This window comes from Trifolium pratense, linkage group LG4 (assembly GCF_020283565.1).
Source record: "Trifolium pratense cultivar HEN17-A07 linkage group LG4, ARS_RC_1.1, whole genome shotgun sequence".
Taxonomy (NCBI): Eukaryota; Viridiplantae; Streptophyta; class Magnoliopsida; order Fabales; family Fabaceae; genus Trifolium; species Trifolium pratense.
The window spans coordinates 16232756-16256105 of record NC_060062.1 but is presented as its reverse complement, the minus strand read 5'-3'; the positions used below and the strand labels follow the sequence as shown (position 1 = coordinate 16256105).

The following is a 23350-nucleotide window of genomic DNA, read 5'->3' as shown; positions in this document are numbered from 1 at the left end:
TCTAATACAATCTAATAACTCTTCCTCTTTTAGAAATGGACCACATCAAATTTAAAACAAAATAAACCAAACACAATCAATTGAATAACAACACTTCTCTCTTTTGTCAGACTATAACAACAGCAAACAAATGTTATTGTTTACAAACAATTATCATGACAAAATTGGTATAACCCATATAATTCTAGAAACTGTCATTGTTTCCAAACAACTAATTGATATAATTCAATCAACTATTATTGTTTCAAAGCAACTAATTGATACAATTCCAACCCGTAGTAGTCATTGTTTCCAAAGAAGAGGGCAAATAGATTCAGAAATTAAACTCACTGTCACGATGTTCCGTGCGCAGCCACAGTTGCTGCTTCAAGGGTTGCTATTTCATAACAACGGAGGTGTGAAAGTATGCAAATTTGAGTTTTGATGTTGAAGAGACTCAAAACGACATTATTCCAAGTGTTTTAATTCATATCCATTGATCTGTCACTAAAAGAAATAAAGGGCTGAGATTAACCCACATTATTTCCTCCAGTTTTTTCACCACGGGAGATAATCCATTCCCAAGGAACATTGGTGTTCCTAATGGGGAGTATATATGGATAAAGAAAGGAACTACCCCAAAAGGATCCAAAGAAAAATGGGTACCTAGAAAGTATTATTAATTATTTTATAGGTACTTGAAAACCATATGCTAAAATCGTCTTATTAAAAAATGATTTGAGAAAGATTGACACTTTGATATCTACATTGACATCAAATAATTGTGAAGAAGATAAGTTATTTTTACAAAAATATTATCATATCCCTTATATTATTATTCGGCTTAATTACATATTTGGTCCCTTATCTTTATTTTAGGTTTCAAGTTGGTCTCTTATCTTTTGAAAGTTTCAAATTGGTCCCTTATCTTTTCTTCCGTTTACTAAGTTGGTCACTTCTGTCAATCTTTTGACTGACGCCGTTAGATTTTGACACGTGGCAAACGAAAAACACACGTGAATAGCCACATGGGATGACTTACCCAGTCATGTGCCACATCAATTTGTTTTAATTTTAAAATAAAAATAAAAGCTAAAAATAAAGAGGGGATGCGTGGAGAATGCTTACGGGTGCGTTGAGCAAGACACCTCAGCTCTTCTTCTTCCTACTGCAGCCAAAAATAGAGCTGTCAAAATGGCCTCGTCCGAATGGGCCGGCCCGCCAAGTCTTATTTTTTCCCGTGCTTGGGCATTAAAAATCCTAGCCCGAATTATTTTCGGGCTTTTAGCCCGGCCCGATCAGGCCCGATTAAAATATGGGCTAGCCCGAATGAGCCACAGGCGGCCCGCAAACCCGAATAAATTTTAATTAAATTAAAAATAAAAGATATAAATAATTTGTTTTGGATGATTTCAACTTAGTTTGTATTATAAGAGTTTCTTTTTCCGCCCTACGAGTTTCTCAAATATCATCCGCTACTTAAGTGTGTGATATTTTTTTCTCAAATTTCTCATTTTTACTACTTAAGTAGCGGATGAGTAAAAATAGGGCGCACGAGAAACTCGTAGATAGCGGATGAGTAAAAATAGGGGGTGCGAGAAACTCATAAGTAGCAGATGAGAAAAAATAGGGCGCGCGAGAAAGTTGTAGGTAGCGGATGAGTAAAAATACGACGCGCAAGAAACTCGTAAGTAGCGGATGAGTAAAAATAGGGCGCAAGAAACTCGTAGGTAGCGGATGAGTAAAAATAGGGCGCGGGAGAAACTCGTAGATAGCGGGTTAGTAAAAATACGGCGCGTGAAAATTATTATATATGTGTATGTACAATATAAATGTATAATATAGATGAGTAAAAATAGGGCACGCGAGAATTATTGATCTTATTTATAATGTTGAGTTTGAGCAATAAAAATAAAATAAAAAATAAAAAAATAAACCGGGCCGGCCCGAAAGCCTGACAACCCGCACCGGGCCGGACTCGGGCACTAAATTTGGTAGCCCGTTTTTAATCCGGGCTTTTTAGTCCAGTCTGACGAAGCTCGATCGGGCCGGGCTGCTCGTTTTGACAACTCTAGTCAAAAATACTGGTTTGGCCGGCGGTGATTATGGCGCGTTGGCGACACCTCCAAAGTCACTTTCAGACCTCTAAATTAACTAATGAATATGTCATTTTACTCAAAATTTCGCACCGATTATGAATCCGAACTTAGATTTCTTAGTGGAAGCTTAGATTTTAAATTTCGAAGAAAAAGTTTCAAGAACATAAAAAATGGAAAAAACACGATTCAACCTCAACCAAGTCAAATTAATCAGTGGAAAAGGTTTAAAACATCATTTAGATCATGAATCAATTGGAACCTAACTGATTTGAGCTATGAAACGTTCTAACCGATTCAAACTTTTTTTTAATCACTATGAACTTCGAACTAGACGTTTCTTGATGGATTTCCTTACTTTTTAAGTTAATACCACAAAACTTGATCACAAACATAAGCGAAAAAATAGAACAGAAATAGGGGAGATATCACAAACATCATCACCATCACCATCTCCATCTAAATCACTCCCTACAAAACTAAAATGAAACCACAATCCGAAAGGAAAGTACACAAAAACAGAACAATAGCAGCAGCAGCAAGAAACAAAAAGAAGAAGCAAACAGAACATGAAGAAAGAAGGGAGGATGCCGCCGCACAATTTAAGGTGAAAATCAACAAAAAAAAGTGATCTTCGGCATCGTGCCACGATTTCTCTATCGTGCCATGATCTGGATGATAAAAATTGAAGTAAATCTTGGACACAATCATGCTATGATGCAGCCATCGCTCCATGATGAGGATAATTAGGCCATCGTGCCACAATAGAGCATAAACTAGAGCGCATTTTTAACTATAATGTTAGAAATAATATAAAACCATTGATGTGGCCCTATCCTAACAGCTTAAGCTTTTGGGATAATCGGTTATTTGACATGGTATCAGAGCCTCTATGACTAAGTGGTCTAAATCATCGTCAAGTAATAAAATCTAGGTTCATATCCCACATGGATTCCTTCATTTTAACACAACAATTAAATTTAGTTTAAGATGTAAAAAGAGGGGTGATTTGCCTGGCATAAGTTGTTTCTTAGACAAGAAAGTAAAATTGGTGATTTTCAAATAGATTAAAAAAATGATCAGGTTCTTTGAATCCCTTCTTTATCACAATTTGGAATAAACCAAGTCTTTGATTACAATTTCATTCTTGTTATTATGATGAATTAACAAAATAATCCAGATCATGGCTAAGAACTCTTTCCTACAATAATAATACCCTAATGTCTTAGGTGAATTCAAAATCATAGATAATTTTATCGAACTTTAATTGCTTTATCACAGTACAATAATTCAATATCTCTAAAGTAATTTTTATTGACCGAAGAGTTATCTGATATTTCAGTTCAACAATTAAGGTTAAATAATCAATTGATACCTAAGAATAATTTATAAGGTTGTAATTCATAAAAACATGAAACACAAAGATAACCGAATATTGTAATTCATAAAAATTGCAATACTAAGTTCCTCAGAAGTTTACATGTTCCAAATTGATCCAAAGAAATCATCTAATGAACCTTGAAATCTGGCACGCAGTGAACAGATGCTACGCAAGATGCTACAACAACTGTTGTAGCAATATAAACGCTGAATATAATAAAGCGATAAACAACAGTAAAGTAAATAACACAAATCGTTTGTTAACCCAGTTCAGTGCAACGTCACCTACTCTGGGGATACCAATCCAGGAATGAATCCACCATAATAGTTCTAGTTCAAAGCCCTCGACCAACACCCGATACTTGACTTATCGCCTAGACACTACCCGTGCAAATCCTACCTAGGAACCTCCTAGATATGAGACCCCGTCCCAATTCCTTCTAACAACACAAACAATGTTGTTGTGAACTTTATAACGATCAAAGATGGAGACACCCTCCTATGAAACTAGATTCCACTCTCGTTTAAAAGCTCTTGAGTGAAACACAATTAAAAACACAAACTAACTCAGTACTTCAAAGCTTGGGAGTAGTCCACAATTACAACTCAATAAACTCAGTCCTAAACTTGCATCTAGGTGACAGAAGAAAGGTTCACAATTAAAAAAACACTATAAACCATAAAACTCACACATTTAGTAAAACACGGTTTAGATTACATATGAAAAAATAGGTCTGAGTCCTCATATATTTATAGTCTTGAATTGTCTTGATGTGCAAGCTAGGTTTTCAGACACACAGCTTGTAAGAATTGCGGTCAGCCCTAGATTGTTTTAAAAATAAAACAATATTTGATTTAATACAAAAATATATCACGTTATATTTTTGTTCTAAATAAAACATATAAACCGCCTTTCAGAAACTTGAGGAACAAGGCACGGTTTGGCTTGGCCCATAAGCTTGATCATATAAACAAAACAAATCTTGCTAGCGATATGATATAAAAATTCCTGCGCGATACAGACCAGACAATGTTGTACTCACATGCTACAACATCTTGTCCAGCATCTGGTTAGAGTTGACTTTTGCAAAATATAGCCAATCACAAAAACCCAACAAACCTAATCAATAAAAGACTTAGCTACTCATAATAGAATTGATCATAGCAATAATTTTGAAAAAAGGAAACATTAATCAATATGAATATGGTTGTTGAATCTTCCTTCAGGACGAATCCCCAGCCTTATCTAGCCTTCTTAAAAATGAATTTTCGGTCTTTTCTCTTTGAAAATCAACCCATAGGTCAGTTCTGAAAGCCCCTATTTATTGAAAATGGGAAAATCATGATCCGTGTAACAGATCTGCGTGAGGCACAACCCATTGTCTACAAGGTGCAAGCTGCATGACCTGAATTCTTCGCTTTTCTTCAAAGTTGCGCGAGCCGCAGCACACCCTACGCGACACATGCATCATTGTTGGGTATATTCCAAAAAAAAAAAAAAATCATTATTGGTCTGAAACACTCTGAGCTATGCATCCAAATCTTCAACTTCTTGCAAACTCGACTACAACAATACCTAAGTGACTCAATTTGACTCAAAACTACTTATAAAAGTCACTAATGACTCTAAAAACATCATACGACTGGGTATTGATCTAGATATTGAATGACTACTAACCATTCCTTTTGGTATTTGAATTGATGATAATTAGTCAACCACATAGTTAGGATAGACATATTCAACTTGAAGTCGTGACTTTTGAATTAACATACATATTTAATGTTTTCATAATTTCCAAACTCACATAAGACATTAAGGTGTTATTATTAATAGAATAGGGTAATAAGACAAGACACTGATTATTATTATTTGAGAGTTAATTCGTCGTATAATAATAAGAATACATTGTGATGTATAATGTCAAGTTACCAAATAGAGATAGTGAAGATATTTGAAACAACATAATGGTCTTTCTGATCTTATTTCTCAACAACTTTTATTTTCTTGTTATTATTTACTTTTTTATGGTTCTCCAAATTAATCTTGAAAATCCCGTCATTCTATTTTTCTTGTAGAGACAATCTTTCTTACTACTTTAATATTTGACGATTTTAATACGCTTGCTAAAATATTCATCAGCAGTTTAGTGGTTAGAAATTTCACCAATGTGAATAAGTGGAGCGTCGGGGTTCAAACTGCGGTCCTTTCTTATATAAGATTTTTAATATTTGTTACTTTATCTAATTAAAACCTCAAATTAAAGATTAAATAGTTAAACTATATAAATTAAATAGTTAAATAATTAGACTAATGATATTTTAAAGTCTCAATAAAGATATGTCAATAAAATAAGTCATTTCATTTTACATTATTTTTTTATAAACATGGAAGGGCTGAATTTAAAAACTAAAAATGTAAAGGGAACAAAGTTCGAAGGAAAAATTTTAGAAACAATTTTGGTATATTTGGAATAACTAACAATATATTTAATCATAAATAAATTATTAGATACTATATAAATTTTATTGTAGTATTCAAAGTTTAAACTCAGGAATTTTTACTTCTTCATATGTAAAGTGTAGCTATCTAACTACTTTTAAAATAAAGAAAGAAAAATGTTAACTAGTACTTTCGGGGTGCTAGTTAAGAAATTAAATACTATATACAAGACTTGAAACTTTGTTTATTTTTATTTTTTAAAAACATATTTAGTCCGAAGTAAAATTTATTTATTTTGAGTTTTTTTTGGTTACCATAATATTGGATGAAATTTTCACCGCCATTAGCGATGAATAATCTTCGTTTGGGAACCTGTGTGGCACACAAGGTGAATTCTTCCTTCCTAATCGAATTTTCTCTAAACACATGAGATAAAAATCAAACCCCGGATCACATGCGCTTAAGAGGACCAAGACTCTTATCACTTAGTTCAGTTCATTGTTAATTACTTAATTATTTTGCGTTTTTTAACTAATGTGTGTTTTTTTTTTTTTTTTTTGGGTTTTGTCCCAAAACCAAGTTAGCATGACAAAAAAATTTATCCATGAAATCAATGCATTGAAAGAAAAAAAAGCTTATCAAAAAAAAGAAAAAAAAAATGCATTGAAAGAAAAAAAAAATAAAACTCCATCAAATCAATGCCTTTAGTATATCTTTGTATTGCGTGCCTCGTTAATTTACTCAAGCAGTGACAACACTTTTATTATTTTTTTACAATATTATCGAGAGAGGATTCTCTCCGGGGTAAATTTCATTGGAGGAGGAGCAGTTTAATCCAGACCTTCTGGTTTTTTTTTTTATTTGAATGAACAATTGTCAGCAAAAAAGTTATTGAAGGTTGAAATTTAACGGAACATAAATTTAATTGAAAAGGATCTCTTCTTATAATTTGGAACAAGCAAAAATAATTTTTTTTCCCTATAAATTAGTAAGGAGGGACTATTATTTTTTGAGTCATGCTAACTAGTGTCTCTGAAAAAACTAGTTAAGAATATAAAAAGAAGAAAAATAAATGTGGTGACTTTATTGTTAAATTGAAATTAAAATGTATGAATATAATTATTTGTTTTAATAATTTTTTTTATGTCTTCTAAGAAATTAAGTAATCAGTAAAAAATGTTTATTCTTTTTAATTATCATCATAAATATATGTTAATATTCACAGATACCTAAAAATCCACGAATTATCCGATTAATAGATACTTGCACGGATACAGATATCATATTTACATTCCTAATTAATAATCTTTTTAGTTGGAAGAAAAGAAAATGAAAAGAAAGAAAAACATGAAAATTAATGAATGAACTTAAAGTAAGTTTAATTTCCTTCTTCAATGTTCATATTTTTCATTTTTCACATCTTTCTTTCCAAAAGGACATTAAATATAATTTGCAGAGATCACAATTCACAATTACAATCCCCATAAAGGCTCACTATAGGAGTTGTTTTGTGTGCCTTATTAATAATTTGCAATGATCGATCACAATTCAGAGTCACAATCCCCCATATTCATTTATAGAGATGCCAAGCCATAACATGTGAATATGAATGAGCCAGAGGCATCCGATGCATTTTAAAGAGCGACTACTCTTTGGCTATGTGTTATTAATTGTGAAGCACGGACACCTCTATGCGTGTTGCGGTGTCCGATACTCGTACGAAACATGTTGGATAGGTTAGATTGAAGTCTAAAAAAAATCAATTTTTTCTTAACTTTGACATTCCTTTGATCGGTATCCGACACCTGTAAGAGACTCACACGACACGTGTCAGAGAAGTGTCCCAAAAAAAATGTTTTTTCTTTACGTATACTCTCTTTACGTACATATCAAACATATTTACAAGAGTTAAAAATGCGTCGAAACAACAATATTGATCAATGAGAGATTGAAGACATTGCATTTTGATTACAATAATTTTAGTTTTTTCGATAGTAGATGAATAAATAAAGGTAAAATATTATTATATCTTGTTTGAAATTTTTTTTTTAAGAAATAACTTGCTCAACTTAGATTTATATGTATTTTGATTTTCAATTTATATCTTTTATAAATATGTCACGGTTTCGGTGTTCTATATTTTTTATATTAACGGTGTTGTTGTGTCCGTCCTAGTATCATGTCGCGATGTCCGTGTTGAAGTCCGTGCTATAAAGGTTATTAAGGCTCTGGTCTCTAAAATAGCGAATACAATAAGTTAGTTAGTAGATGATTGTATAATTAACTGTTTAGTTAGTTGACATTTTTAATTAAGGACAATGCTAAATAGTGCAACAAAGTATTGTTTAAGGAACTCCCTCCGTTCTAAATTATAAGGAAAAAAAATCACACTTATTAAAAAAAAGTAAAACATGATAATTTGAAATATGTTTTTGTCGATTTTTCTTGGAATAAGTTGAATAGGAAGATATAAAAACACTTTTTATTGGTTGTTGTTTATTGAGAAAATGAGAGAGAAAAAAAATTAAATACAATCATTTTTTTTTAATCTGCATTTAATTTTATAAGTATAAGGAAAAAACATTCTTAAAAATGGTTTTTTCCTTATAATTTGGGATGGAGGCAGTAAATATAGTAATATTACATTGACCAATGTCTCGGGGGCACCGATTAACACGATCCATTAATTAATAATAAATGTATATCAAGTTTATATTTAGAATAATAATTTCAATTTATTAATGTAATATATTTTTTATATATTATTTTTAAAAAAAATGTTAACATGTGCCCTTATTACACATATTAAGGAGTTCATTATAAAAATATTTTTTTGGTACTTGGTTAATCAATTTTTTAACATTAAATTTCTTTATTTTGATAACTTATCATGTGCCATAAGGCTAAATGTTAACATGACCCTTTATTTTAAGGATTTAATTGATATGCACCGACGGTGTAAAATAATTTTACACTGTCAACCAATACCAACCTTCACACCACTTTCTTGACATGACATGACAAAATGATGGTTATTTATTGGACGATGGTGTAAAAGTATTTTACACCGTCTTAAACTCTTATTTTAATGTAATATATATTAATTTAACGTAAAATTGTAAATACACACTAGCCAACTTATGATACACGTGAAGAAAGACTTCTCTAGCAATGCAAAATTTAGGTACATAGAATAATATAATAAGTCAATTATTAATTTATAACAAAATTTATATCAATCATCTAAAATGACATAATAATAAACATATTAATAAAATGGCTTCTCGGCGATTAAATAAATAAAATGGCTTAATTGCATATTCGGTCTTTTTAGTTTAGTTTATGTTTTAAGTTGATCACTTATGTTTAAAATGTTTTAAATTGATACCTTATATTTTAAACGTTTTAAGTCGGTCTCTCACATTTGAATTAGTTAATACCTATTCAATCATCTTTATTGTACTAACTAATTCAAACATTAGAAACTTTTGTGTTTTGAAGCAAAATATTAGAAACTTGACGGACCAACTTAAAACATTTAAAATATAAGAGATCAACGTTTAAAACATAATATACCAATTTAAAATTTAAAATAAACATCAAAAACCAAATATGCAATTAAGTCTAATAAAATATTATGTATATTAATTTTGTAATGAAAATATAATACAAACTAAGATAAACTTAACTATGTTGGCTCAAAATAAGATAAAATCTTAATTACAATTATATATTCATCCCAAATAAATCTATTTCCTAATATCCAAATTAAAGCAAAAATATTGATACGAAGAAGAAGGGTAAAAGTGGATTTTTGGTAAAATAATAAAGGTAAATAAAAGGAAATTGATAAGCTATAAATTCAAACTACTTGAAATACTATTATCTAATAAATAAGTTATAAGCGCGTGATGAATGAATATTATCAAACATTTTTTTTCTTTAAATTGTTTACCATAAAATTAATTAAGAGTGTGTTTGGTAAGTCCAATAAATTAGCTTATAGTTTATTGGACTAGCTTATAAGTTTGCTTTATAAAAGAGGACGTGTTTAGTAACAAACTTATCTAATTAGTTTATAGTTTTTTTTGAGATGCTATTTTAAGTAGCGTCTGAGCTTATAACTTATATCTTTTTCACATTTTATTCCATATTTACCCTTATTATTTTCATTTATTATTTTTTTAAAATTATAATAACTACCAACTAACCTGCGTCAAAAAAAAAAAAAAAATAACTATCAACTAACCATGTACTTTTATATCATTTTATACTTACAACAGCTAAGTTTGCCAAACATTTTAATTTTATTCTATTAACTTTTCAGCTATAAGCTAACAACTATTAGATATAAGCAAGCTTTTAAGCTATAACTTAGTTTTTCAGCTAGCAATGTATTATTTATTAATGCATTGAAAGAGAAAAAAACAAAGTAACTCCATTAAATCAATGCCTTTAGTATATGGTGCCATCTGAGGCCGTCTAATGACACACTGTTACATGGTGATATGGCCAAATATATGGTGTATTTTTTTTTTATAATCCCAATTATATGTGTATAACTAAGGTAAATTTCACCAAACACATTTATTTTAATCATTGAGTTAATTAATTATATCATTTGATCAAATAAAATATGATGAAATTAATGGATTAATTGGTCATAAACTAAAAAGTTTATGGTGCAAAATTAAAAGAGATTAATCTCAAAAATTTCTAATTTTCCTAGAATTCTTCACCATCATAGTTGTGTTCAGCCTCTCATCTCCAAATCCAAATTTATTCGTCTATCAACAAAAAAAAATCCAAATTTATTCAACTTCATCACCAACCCCACCAAAACCGTTATCCGTTTCTTCCACTTAACTCCTCGTAACCAAAAATCTCACTAATGTGAACAAGAAATTTTTTCATGTTTTTCAATCGGGAAATCGTTCATTGTTTCCTAATATCAATAAAATTGCCTAATTTCTGTCCAAGTTTATTTGTTCTATAATTTTCCTCGTAGCATAAAACTCCAGACCTAAAGGGAAACCAACTCAACAAAGCATTCCCTAATTTTGAAGATGAGATGAAGAAGAAATCTAGATTTGAGATGAGATGATGATCGTAGATGAAAAAATCTGGGAAAATTAGGGATTCTTGGGATTAATCTCTTTTAATTTATTTATTATTTTATTAATCAAAATAAATTTTAATAATATGATTTATTGAAATAAAATAAATAATAATGTCACATGTACTTGTAGTGTCCATGTGTCATCTGTCACATCATGAAAATTGACTCAAAATGAAGTGGGGGACCGAAAGTACAAAAAATCTAAATTAGGGGGACTCAAAAGTTGATTTTAGAAATAGGGGAACCAAAACTTCAAAAAATTCAAAATAGGGGGATCAATACTGCATTTAAGCCAAAAAAGAAAAAACCTTAAAAGTCAAACAAAACAAATGCGCCGAAAACCATCCCCCACCCATCCTACACTAACTCCATCTGAACCAAAACGGCAACCCTTAAGCCAATAAGCAACCACTCACATTCTGATATCAAACCAAAACCTTCTAAAAAAGAACCATCATATCTGACATCGACACAAGAAGCAACCACGACAAGACAAGGAACTAGTGGAACAATTGTTAACACTATTTGAATAGATGGTTGTCACCTATGCAAATGACTCTTGGGCTTATCGCTTCGATAATGGTGGTATGTACAATGATAAATCTCATATATATATATATATATATATATATATATATATATATATATATATATATATATATATATATATATATATATATATATATATATATATATAATTTATCAAATTTTTTTCTTCATCCTTTCCTTGGTCGGGTTCATGCGGAGGTATTGAAAAAGGTGAAGGAAAGTTGGGCCCTGACTGCAGTCTGGCAGGTGGACTAGTCTATCGTCGAGTAATAATTCACACTCTTGGTTTACAATTAGTTCTTATCCACAAGAATCATGCCAAAGCTACTAGTTTCGGTTAGAAATTTAAATAAATAAATTACTTTGCATTCGCTTTGTTTGTTTGAAAAGGTTTTGATTTAATAAAATAAATAACAATAAAATAAAAGATAAATTTAGATGAGAAGAGTAGGTTAAGTGCTTTCGAATCTCTCCCCTATTCCTGCTTGATAACTGACGTGATATCGCTTACTATTCTTTTATTATCTGGCAGATTAGTTTCTAAGCGGTAAGTTCTACTCTTGCATCCCTTACCCTATTGCAAATTAAAGACGCTATTGTCAACCGCTAGTAAGAGAACCCTTGTTTGTCACGTTTAACCCTTTAACAAGTTCTCAACGTTAACTTAACTTGATTGAATAACTGTAAATATGCAGAATTTAACAATGGTGTAACTTTTAATATAATCCTAATAACCCTAACCTCATGTACTTGTACTACCATTCCTAAATCCGACTAGTTATATTATCTTTATAGTTCAGGATTAGTCACGTTGTCACGATATCAACTAATTAGTTCATTCAATAATATGACCGTTATTATGAATAAAGTGCGTTATAACATGATAATAAGAGATAATAACTGAATAGTAATTGACATAAACTTAATAGAAACCAAATTACATAATATCAATCATTCATAAGAGAGTTCATCTACTCGACCTAACCTAAAGGTATTTAGCTATTTATAGACATATTAAAACACATAGTCAAAATATGCATAAAGAATAACCTTAATGCATGCATTGATGAGGATCGCTTTGTCTCCCTATGATGGGGGAGTGTCTGATTCAATTGACAACACCTTGCTTCTCTTCCCTTGCTCCTTAGATTTCTCCTAACTCTTGGTATTGCTGAGCTTTTCTGAATATGAATAATTGTGAAGAGAATGACTCTATTTATAGTTTTCTTAGCAGACTCGGGCTTTCAATCGTGCCCCATCATGTCCCATCGTGCCACGATGGCTTCACAAATTTGTCATCGTGGTGCGATGTGCCTCATCGTAGCACGATATGATCAGATTCGTTTTCTTAATTCTGAATATTTCTTTTAAAATAAAAACAAACCTATCGTGTCGCGATGACTCTCACCAGGCACCATCGAATTCCAACGAGGTCGAGTTTAGTGCAAATGAGAATCATTCAACAAGGGCTCTCGACGTCTTGCACTTATTGTGTGGATTTTTTGGAAACGGAAAATCATATTTTTGTGTCATGTCCAATTGCGCGAGAAGTTTGGAATAGAGTCTAAAGGTGGTTTGACTTTTTCATTGTATTGTCGAACACTATATATTTTCTTTATTTGAGAGTTTCCTTTTGTACCTTTACGCAAAGGAAAGTTTGGTCGCAAGGGAGTTTTGATGGTATGATATGCGGTGATTTGGACATTATGGAAGACCAGGAATGAAAGGATTTTTTCCAATGTAACGGTGGGGATTGAAGACATTGTGCAAAAGATAAAATATGTTTCATGGAAGTGGGTGTTGGCCAAGAAGCAAAATTCTCATTGTCTACTATATGAATGGAGGGTAGATCATTTGTATTGTATAGGAAGATAGTCATACAGGTGGATTACTTTAGTGCTTTGGAGTTTTGTACTTAAAGTCTATATTTTTTTTTGGGTATTTGGCTTTAGTGGCGGTTTTTAACCGACGCAAAAAAGTGTTAGGAAAAATTTAAACAAATCAATTAGCGGAGGTTGCAAGCCGCCGCAAAATATAGGCGGGAAATTTTTTTCCAAATTGTGGAATTTGAGGCGGTTTCAAGGGCGCCACAACTTTTAGGCAGCAATTTTTTTGTTAAATTAAAAACAGGCGTCCCACATATTAGGCGGAAAAAAAATTTCAAAAAAAAGATTTTGCGGCCGCTAAATTTTAGGCACCACTTTTTTATTTTGAAGTTCGAAAAAAAAAAACCGCCGCAAAGTCACCAGTAATGTTTTGACTATTTTTTTTTTTTCAAAAAAGGTTTAAATGCAGTTTTACTCTTCATGTTTTGAAAAATGCGGAATTTTACCCTCCTTATTTTAAAATACGGAATTTTACCCCCCCTATTTTATAATTTGTTGAATTTTGCCCCCCACCAAAATTTTGCACAAAATCTGCTTCTAAGCCTCGAGTTCAAAGATTCGCATAGAACTCAATTTTGATCTATAATTCACAAAACTGATACCGAAACGACCATAATCGAGTTAGCTTTCTACAAAATCATACCCCACTAAATTTGAAGTTACAGAGAAAAATTAATTACCATTTTAGGGAGAGTAAAACCGCATTCAATAATGTTTTGACTCTAATTTTTTTTTTAAAAAAAATAAAAATTCAAAGTACGATTTCTCTACATATTTTTTCTCATTTCCCCATATATATATATATATCCCCATATATATATATATATATATATATATATATATATATATATATATATATATATATATATATATATATATATATATGGGGAAATGAGAGGAAATATGTAGAGAAATGGAGGTATATATATATATATAAAATTGAAGATATGATGAGATAAAATGTAGTGGAAAAATAGAGGTATATATATATATACCTCTATTTTTCCACTACATATTTTATCTCATCATATCTTCAATTTTACTTCTTTCTATATTCATTCTCTCTATAATTGTTTTAATTCTCTATCCTTTCTATCAATAATTTCTCTATGATATATGATTCCAAAAAAAAAAAAATTATGTAAACAAATTTCGTTAAAGTTCTGCCGCAAATTTGTGGCAATTTTTGGCCGCCGCTACGGTTTCCAAAAGCTTATTATCTGGCGGACTAAAAAGAAGATAGAAAGCAATAAATTAATTTGTTGTTAATTTTTTTATTTTTTATATAAAGGGGGCTAAACATGATAAAGAGAAACTACAACGCTACTAGAATATATGTTTTAGGAATTTGAACATGTGGATTGTAATTATGTTGTATACTTGTTATTGTTCAATTTAAATACATTGCGAACTTATGATTTTTTTTATTTTTGTTTTCACCACCAGCTTAATTTGATTCGGGGTCGGTTCTGACATCAAGTAGTTTCAGCTTCCTTCCGATCGCAGTCTTGGGAGATTGTACCGCGGTCCTCCCTACTAAGTTCAGCGCCAATGACCAATAAACCAACTAACGATTTATTTTATTCTTATTAATCTTTCAAAAAATATGTTAGAACTAAATTGATATTAAGTGGATTTTAATCTCCAACTACCATAGCTGGTGGTCTGATCCGTTTCTTTGTTTGGACCTTGTATGATTTGTTTATTGTTTGTACTTGATTCATTGTAAACATTTGTAGTCGATCTTGGCACACCTTGTGCTGAGGAAACCGTTTTTTAATATATATCTCATTTTAGTTTGTTGAATCTGAAAATATTAAGTGGATAAATTAAAAGTAAGTTGTTACAAGATTCAAATTTAATCAATAATTAAGTTCTTAAATATAGAAATTAGATATTAACAATTTAATACAAAATCTATTTGACAATTGGAAATAAAGTCTAGAATTTAGTTACATTAATAATAAATCCACATCCACATTTAGAAAACCCTAAGCCTAAATCCAGTATACCAAATGTTTTTAAAAAAAAACAGCACTTACCAGATCCCTAATTCCAGAAAATCGCACCACCAAATAAACCCTATACACAAATTTCGTGAAGCTCTTGCAATTTCGAAGAAGTTTCCAAACGAAAAACGAAAAACGTGAAACCCTAAAACCACAGTCCACACACGAAAAACAACCAATTTCTTGCAATTTTGTACTTACCACAGTCCACAAACGAAGCTCTTGCAATTTTGAAAATGGTGTTATTGGTGCTGTTGGGGTTATGGTGGTGGACTGGTGGATTTGATTCCTGAATAAGTCTGCCAAGGCGTCGTGGATATGGAACCCAGGTGAATGTATGCTAAGATGATTGTTGCTGCCCCTGTTCGGTTTTCTAATTTCTGTATACTCTCTGGTCATGTACTGTTTATTTTCTAATTTTGCTGGTGCAGAGAGGACGAAAGTTCTAGTTGGTTCTGGTAGTCACATTGGCGAAAAGCTCGAAGAGGATGCCTCTAGTGGGTTGGCCGTTGACGGACGTCGGCGAAAACTCTGCTACATTGTCCAGGTGCAGGTACGGTACCTACGTTGCCTAGGTGTAGATGCTAGTACCGGCATGAAATACAACAACTTTAGTAAAAAATAAAAATTGATCTAATAATATTTTTAGTACTTCTTGTGTCATTGTTTAGGGGTTTGCATTCACAATGCTGAGTTTCAAAGACGTACATGATGAGCTAGTATAGAAAAATTGGGAAAATATGTGGATATATAGATAACTTTTCCTTTTATTTATTTTTGATAACGAGTAAATGTGATTTTTATGTTTACTTGTGATTAAATTTGACCTACTCCATTATCAAAGGAAAAAAAACTGACCTACAATTAGGCTTGGTATTTGTTTTCATTGAGTTTGACTTAACTTAATGTATGTTTGAGGTAGTAAGGTTGAATTGAATTAGCTTAGTACTAGCCATCATGGTGCTTTAACCTTTTTTTGACAAGAGCCATTTTCAAAAATCCAATTGGATCCTATAAAAAATGACCTATTGGGAAATTACTATCGCCTAAAATGTCTTTCATTCCACGGCAGTCAAAGCATGCAAATAACCGCATGCCAAATCAACAACACCCCTTGGTGGATAAGCATTCTAAGTGGGAGGAATATGTTCTAGGGTTTATGGTGAATTTGTTGTAGGATGCAATTGAAAAGTCAATATTGAATTTCATTTTCTTCTGCTGGAAAGGGAGACAATTTGAAAAGTGGATGTGAGACGAGGGAATTTCGAAAGTGAAGGTGATAAGGGTAAAAACAAAGTTGCAATTTGTTTTTAAAGTGTTGCAAGAAAAAAAAGTGGGTTTTTGCAAGTAAAAAAAAAAACATAGGTTTATGAATTTGAATTATAAAGCCCATTAGCGACCAAGTTTTCTATCGCTAAAATTGATCTCCAATTCAGTCTCTAAAAAAGATGTGAGTGATATAGCGACACAATAGTTTTTTGTTAAAATAATTTTCATGTGAAGGAGGCGAGAGAGAGAGAGAACCTTTAACGCCAAATAAAAACTTTAAAACTATCTGTATTTGGTGTACTTTTCTTCCAAACTTGAACACATTTTAAGATTCGAAAGGTACAAGATTGAAATCGCATTTAGAACCAAGTATAGGAGCACAATACGACCAACCAAACTAACAAACTTATTTCCCCACATACCCAATTTTTTTCGATGTGAATCTTACATCGGCTCCCAAGTAGACATGCATACTCCGGGGATTCTCCCCCACCAGTATAGAACTAGATATCAAAAAGAAATCGAACCTACTATACAATTGAGAAAAATAGATGTCAGCTTCATTAACTCTGGAGCCACATTTACCCACCTCCCTTCCTTAAACAACTCTTTGAGAGATTCACCCGACACCCAAAACGATCTAAAATCTTCAAAGGATAGCCTTCTTCAAGGTCCAAATATTTTCTACAGAAGCTTTTACTGACTCACAAAGTATCGTCAACATACTTTAGATGAGAAATAATCACATTTTGACGACTAGCCTCAAAACCTTGAAGAGATTAAGATCCAGCGCTCTCTTGATCAGTCCCCTTAAACCTTCCGCAATTAGTAAGAACAAAAAATGCATAAGCTTTACAAAGTAACCCTTAAATCACACTTAAAATGCGTTTATAAATTTAAATTAATAATCATCTAACTAAACATAACACCATAGTTGCATTTCATCAAAATTCATAACACCAAAGCCACTAGATTTTGCCTAGTGGTGAGGGGTTTGGGTAATATGTTATAGATCCTGGGCCATATCCCTACTCTAGTTCAAGGACTAAGTGATTTGCATATGTACCTTTAGCACCTAAGTGAGTGCTAATATAAACCTTATAGATTCAATAGCATCGGAGTCGAGAACAACACATATTCCAACAAAATCATAAAATCGTACACGATAATATGATTATAATCCCAATTTTGACTACCATGTTTCCTAACACTTCAAAATTCTAATAGATAATCAACAAGATTAGAGACATATTCTCAAAGAGTCTATGAAAGCTCTCTTTTTCTCAACAATGTAACCCTACTATTACGATGTAGGGTGGACTTATTAAGTGGAGTTTATTTGACAGCTCTAAGGGTAGTAGTGAGAGGGCAAACACCGTTTGCCTGGGAAAAACTCGCTAATGTCGACGGGTACAAACGATATAGGGTGCTTTTCAATAGACTCTTGATATTATATTAACACAGATAAAATATGAAAATATTGATAGACATGGAGGTTTTATTCTACATGCAAGAAAACAAATCACCATGCAATTTATGTTTCAAAAAAAATTCACTATACAATTTATGATGTTAAAATCAATTTCGGTTGTCACCACATCCGTCGTCCTCTCGGGCGTTCCCTCAACCCACTGGTTTTAAATCTAGTCTCGGTGTTTGGTTTCGGTGCACAATACCTAGATTTTATTTTAGGCAACTTATCTTCCCACCGGTTATAAATTTGACGGCGTCTCTTTTTCCGCATATGGATCATATATGTGCTTATTTCTCTTTCCACTGCCGATCAATCCGGTGGTGACTCTTTTTTCACATATGGATTATATTAATGGTGGCTAATGTGTTTTTTTATAACAAATCTAAAAAATAATAAGTTATAGCTTGAGGGGAGAGTGTTAAAATCAAATAGAAATCAAATGTTACCATTTACTAATTGTCATATCAATTATGTTTGATTGGCATTAATTGTGATTGATTTTTTTTTCTTTTTAAGTAGTTCAGTGACTATAATTTCACCTTTTTAAGGTGAATAAGTGGAAGTGTCGGGAAAATTTGCCTTGAATTCCCTGCAATAACATGCAATGTTCCTGCCAACTGATCACCTATGCTCACTGGAAAAATTGTGATCGATTCTATTTCTATTATAAATACAATGTGTACTCTATCTAGACATTCAACTATTCACACAAATTTACAATTTCTATATAGGATATTAATTTAATTACAATTGAATATTCTAGAAATATGCTAGGGGATAAGTTATTCTTTTAATTTTTTAATCAAGTAATGTAGTGTTTAGACTCACACACCTTAAATGTTGATTAGTGGGATACTCTGGATTTGAACCCCAACCCTTGCATGTAAATGTCTATATAGCTACCAAATGTTGAGATAGATTTATGATACGAGAAAATAAATTATCCCTATATATACAAAACATATTATCGATTTAACTATGTAATTGTTGGTATTTCAAGTGTGAGTTGAGTCCCACATCGGATGAAACAGTGAATGTTGAATGGTTTATAAGTGAGAGACCCATAAACCTAACACCTTAAGATTTTGGGTTAGAGTGTGGTGTCAAATTCACTTGTACAGTTGTTCAAGACCCGATGTGATGATCCCCGAACCCCCTCATGACCCAACAGTAATTGGACTCAAACGGTTAATGAACTCTCATTATAGGATAATTTTTCTTAGAATGCCGAGTTTTTTTTTTTTTAGAACGCCGAGTTTGGTTTCTATATATAAGAAACAATTCTTGGTTAAACTTTACTTACAGCTCAACCAAACTCTTGATTACTAGGACCACTTCTCCTTATATGACTTGTTGTATTCTTGCGCTAATATGCTTAATTTAATTGATTTCCTTTTTTCACCGTCTGCCATTAATCTCCCATCAGATTCACAAGAAATGAAATTTATTGGTAGAAGGAGAGGTGCTTGTTGAGTTGATGCATTATATAAAGCTAGCTGTGAAGAGGAGCTAACAGCAAACAGAACCGCAAACAGCAACAAAGACAGGTTCTACCTTTCCAAACAAACTTCCTCTACTAAACGAATAAGCTACCCTAGATATCGATCCTATCGATCCTTTAACATGATTGGTATGATATCGATCCTATCGTCTTTTAGATCAGAGCAAGAACTTTCTTTACATTGGTGAATTTATTTCTTCTAATTTGATTTCCCATGTTGGAAGCTTCAATTGTTCATATTTTTCCTTGGCCTCAATGCTAATTTCTCCACCAAAACATTATTTTCTTAATTTGCATGCAGGACATTCTAAATGAATTTTTAGTAGATTCAGGCATCAATGGTTTAATGCTTTCCCCTGTCAATTCTGTTTTAAACACAGAACATCACAACCTGCTAACAAAGAAAAACCTCCTTTAGAATTCAGAACACAAAAACACAAAACCAATGTTTTTCATTTTTTTCTGGTTATGTATGTGGATTTGAGTTTTGAAACAATTGATGGAACTGTTGGCAAATTAAGAATGATGCTATCATAGTTTTAACATAATTAATATGATATCAATCCTAAAATTTGTATTTTATTTTTTGTACCATACTAACTTATAATTGCTGGAAGGTATCCTAAAATTTGTATTTTCTTAGTTTTGTTCATTCTAATTTTTGATTGCTTTATTCAGAATGTTAAAAGCAAGAGGGAGTTGGACTACCAAATTTGATCCTGCTGATTTTAATGGACAAATGATACTCCAAGGTAAATATCTAACGATCCCTTACCAAATCCCTTACGAAATGATTTTAATATATAATATAACCGCGTGAACGTGAACATAACATTAAGTTACGAATGTCACTCCCGAATATCTCCGGTAGTCAATCTATTTCAATCAGCTGGCCGGTGGGAGCGAGAAGTTTGGGATATGTTTGGTGTTTCTTCCATCAATCATCCGGATCTACGCCGTAAGGATCTTGACAAAATTTTCATGTAAGTATGTGGAGTCCAGATGAGATCTGGTGATCCCGTGTCAAAAGGCCTTGGCTTTTCGTCGACAATTCTTCGTTCCTTTTCGTGTGAATTCCCCAGTGGCGAATTCAACACTTTGGCGGACTGTGCTCCACCCTAGTGAACTCATGTGGTTCCGACGTGCCCCGAGGGTAGAGGTGAATCCATTCGCGGCCAGTAGGACCAACACCATTCAAAGGTGGGTGGCCTGCCTAGAACAGTCATGTTTGACTGGGATTTCTTTTCCTTCTTTGGGCTCGGGTCGATAGTTGTCGTGGTAGTAATGTCCCGAAGCTCGCCCAGTCGTTAGTACAATAGTAGTCTCAAGTCTTTCCATTATCACTAGTTGATACCCTGCCTGTTGGGGTAAACTAAACTATGGACAAGCTAGCTGGGCGGGCCTCTAGTAGTTCGCACCCACCTGGGGTTTGAGGCTAGTGGAGCAAGCATGAGTAATAAAAGGAAAAATCCAAAATGAGTGGAAAGAAATTAAAATCAAAGCCACCACCGCCGAATAGAACCGATGACTTCAAGAGTAACTCTTTAATCATAAATGAAATTTACGTGAGGTTTCCCACTCCCTCATTCATCCCATGCTGTAAGATAGAACACAAAAAAAAAAATAAGGTTTCGTTTCGTCCTTTGAAATCAGATTGCATAGAGTGCGTCTATACTTTTTTTCTGTCAAAAAAAATAATGAATCAATTCTTTGTGTTTCAGTTGTCTTTAGTAGCAAATTTTATGTTTCGACTTTCTTTAGTAGAACCAGATTGCAAATAGTTGTCACATGAACTTGATGTTTCCTGATGATATTTTTTATTCTATGGATGTAGCAAACGCTTTCAATGGATACGCAGGGCGATCAAATGCAGCATCAATAATATCTAGTGCTATATATATTTGTGCTGGAAGTAATTTAGAAAATTATCCATATTGCAAAGTATGTACGAGTATGACCCAAGATAGAACAATTTTGTTAGGATATAAGGGAGATGTTCTTAGCAATCAATTCAGCCGCCAAAAACTTGTTTGCAGCTTCCGTGGGATGAAAACCATCGCAGAAATATAGGTGCAAGATAGATTGGTTTAGCAACATTAACTGCAATAGGTTGCTTGCCTAGGATCTTCCATTTCTATGGATTTGGTGATAGCAACAAATGTGTAGGTCAAGGATAACCAATTTTAGGCTATGTTGCATTTTTTGCAAGTTGACAGATGTTGAGTTGAGCTTTGGATTAAAATAAATAGCAACATTGTTTATTTTGCCTACACATTTGTCGTTATCATCAAATCCATAGAAATGGATGATCCTAGGCAAGCAACCTATTGGAGTTAATGTTGCTACACCAATCTATCTTGCGCCTATATTTCCGCGACGGTTTTCATACCACCGAAGCTGAAAACAAGTTTTTGGTGGCTGAATTGATTGCTAAGGACATCTCCCTTATAACCTAACAAAACACTTCTATCTTGAGTCATACTCGTACATACTTTGCAATATGTAACGTTTTCTGATCCATAGATAGATTACTTGTCAGGTATTTGTAATAAATTGATGAGACAAATTATATGTAACGTTTTCATATTCTTCTGTTATGTTCTATCTAAAATAGGCAAGTTGCATAGTTGAATCATTTGTCATTTGTCAGGTGTTTCTAATAAATTGTATGTAACATTTTCATACTATTCTGTTGTGTTCTATTTTTTTTCTTCTTCCTGAATGTCACCGAGAGTGAAGCTATGTTGAGAAGGCACTTCTCGAGCTTGTTTTAGCTGTGAGCAGAAAAGCTTCAACGCTGCTAAACTGTAATCCATCGCACTCTTTCCTTTCTGCAATTGTAATGTAACACATTGTTATGTTAGGTTATAGGATACAATGAATTCACTAATATACTAATTACTAACTGCGGTGCAGTCGGCCACATCTAAACCGTCCGATGATCGGACGGTTCAAATATACTATGCCTATTGAGTATAAGTTTTTTTCATATTTCATTTACAAGCCGTTTGTTATAGTTTTTCTCAGAAAAAGTTATTTTTTTTATAAAATTAATCACTTTTAAAAATATTGTATTTGTTTATTATAGATTGATTTTTTTTTAAAAAAATAAAATTTAAAAATAATCAGAAAACATCTAAAAATAAGAAGCTGCTAAGAGTAGTTTATTAAATATATAATCTTCCGATCTTTTTTATAAGGAACACTTTGAAAAAATTACGCAAACCAATAAAAACCTTGTAAATAGTTATTTTCATTTAATACTCTTATAGATTTAAGCTTATTCCATGAATACTCTTATTTAATTACTATTAATTCAACTAATTTACATATTTTTAATATTCTCTTTCATAATAAATAAGAGCATAAGTAAAATCAAACATTTAAAACATTTGAAAATTGATCAAAATTTCTTATAAAAATGACAAATTTTTTTCTCCTCAAAATGTTTCTTAAAAAAATGACCGGATGAAGTATTTTTCTTAAAGGAAAGATAATTGAGAGTTAAAAGGTGAATGTAATTAAACCCTATAAAATATACACTAAAATTTCAAAAAATTAAAACATTGTTGTGTTAAGGTTGGATTGATGAAGTGGGATCAACAAAGAATGATATAAAGTTGTTGATTGATGATTTTGGAATTTCGA

The 23350-nt window shown here is 32.1% G+C and overlaps 1 protein-coding gene across 7 annotated transcripts; it reads left to right on the top strand.

The window, feature by feature from the left end:
* The first annotated feature begins 15424 nt into the window (after window positions 1-15424).
* LOC123920087 lies at window positions 15425-22382 on the top strand. 7 transcript variants are annotated; one of them, XR_006813424.1, is made up of 5 exons: window positions 15426-15787; window positions 15890-16011; window positions 19628-19831; window positions 20381-20454; window positions 21537-22371. XR_006813424.1 is itself a non-coding variant. In XM_045972222.1 (4 exons), the coding sequence occupies exons 2-4, from the start codon at window positions 15947-15949 to the stop codon at window positions 21770-21772; spliced, it is 375 nt and encodes a 124-aa protein (XP_045828178.1). In that variant the 5' UTR covers window positions 15425-15787; window positions 15890-15946; the 3' UTR covers window positions 21773-22382. The 7 variants fall into 7 exon arrangements, 3 of the variants coding, with proteins under 3 accessions (XP_045828178.1, XP_045828177.1, XP_045828176.1); XR_006813425.1 differs by having other exon boundaries at window positions 15426-15793; XR_006813426.1 differs by having other exon boundaries at window positions 15425-16011; window positions 19628-19748; window positions 21537-22377.
* Window positions 22383-23350: the final 968 nt, after the last annotated feature.

Bases quoted from the DNA above. Each gene is read 5' to 3' on its own strand.
- LOC123920087 (XM_045972222.1), top strand. From the start codon at position 15,947: ATGCCTCTAGTGGGTTGGCCGTTGACGGACGTCGGCGAAAACTCTGCT. The intron at 16,012-20,380 runs GTACGGTACCTA...TGCTTTATTCAG, and splicing joins GCTACATTGTCCAGGTGCAG to AATGTTAAAAGCAAGAGGGA. The intron at 20,455-21,536 runs GTAAATATCTAA...CTATGGATGTAG, and splicing joins TGGACAAATGATACTCCAAG to CAAACGCTTTCAATGGATAC.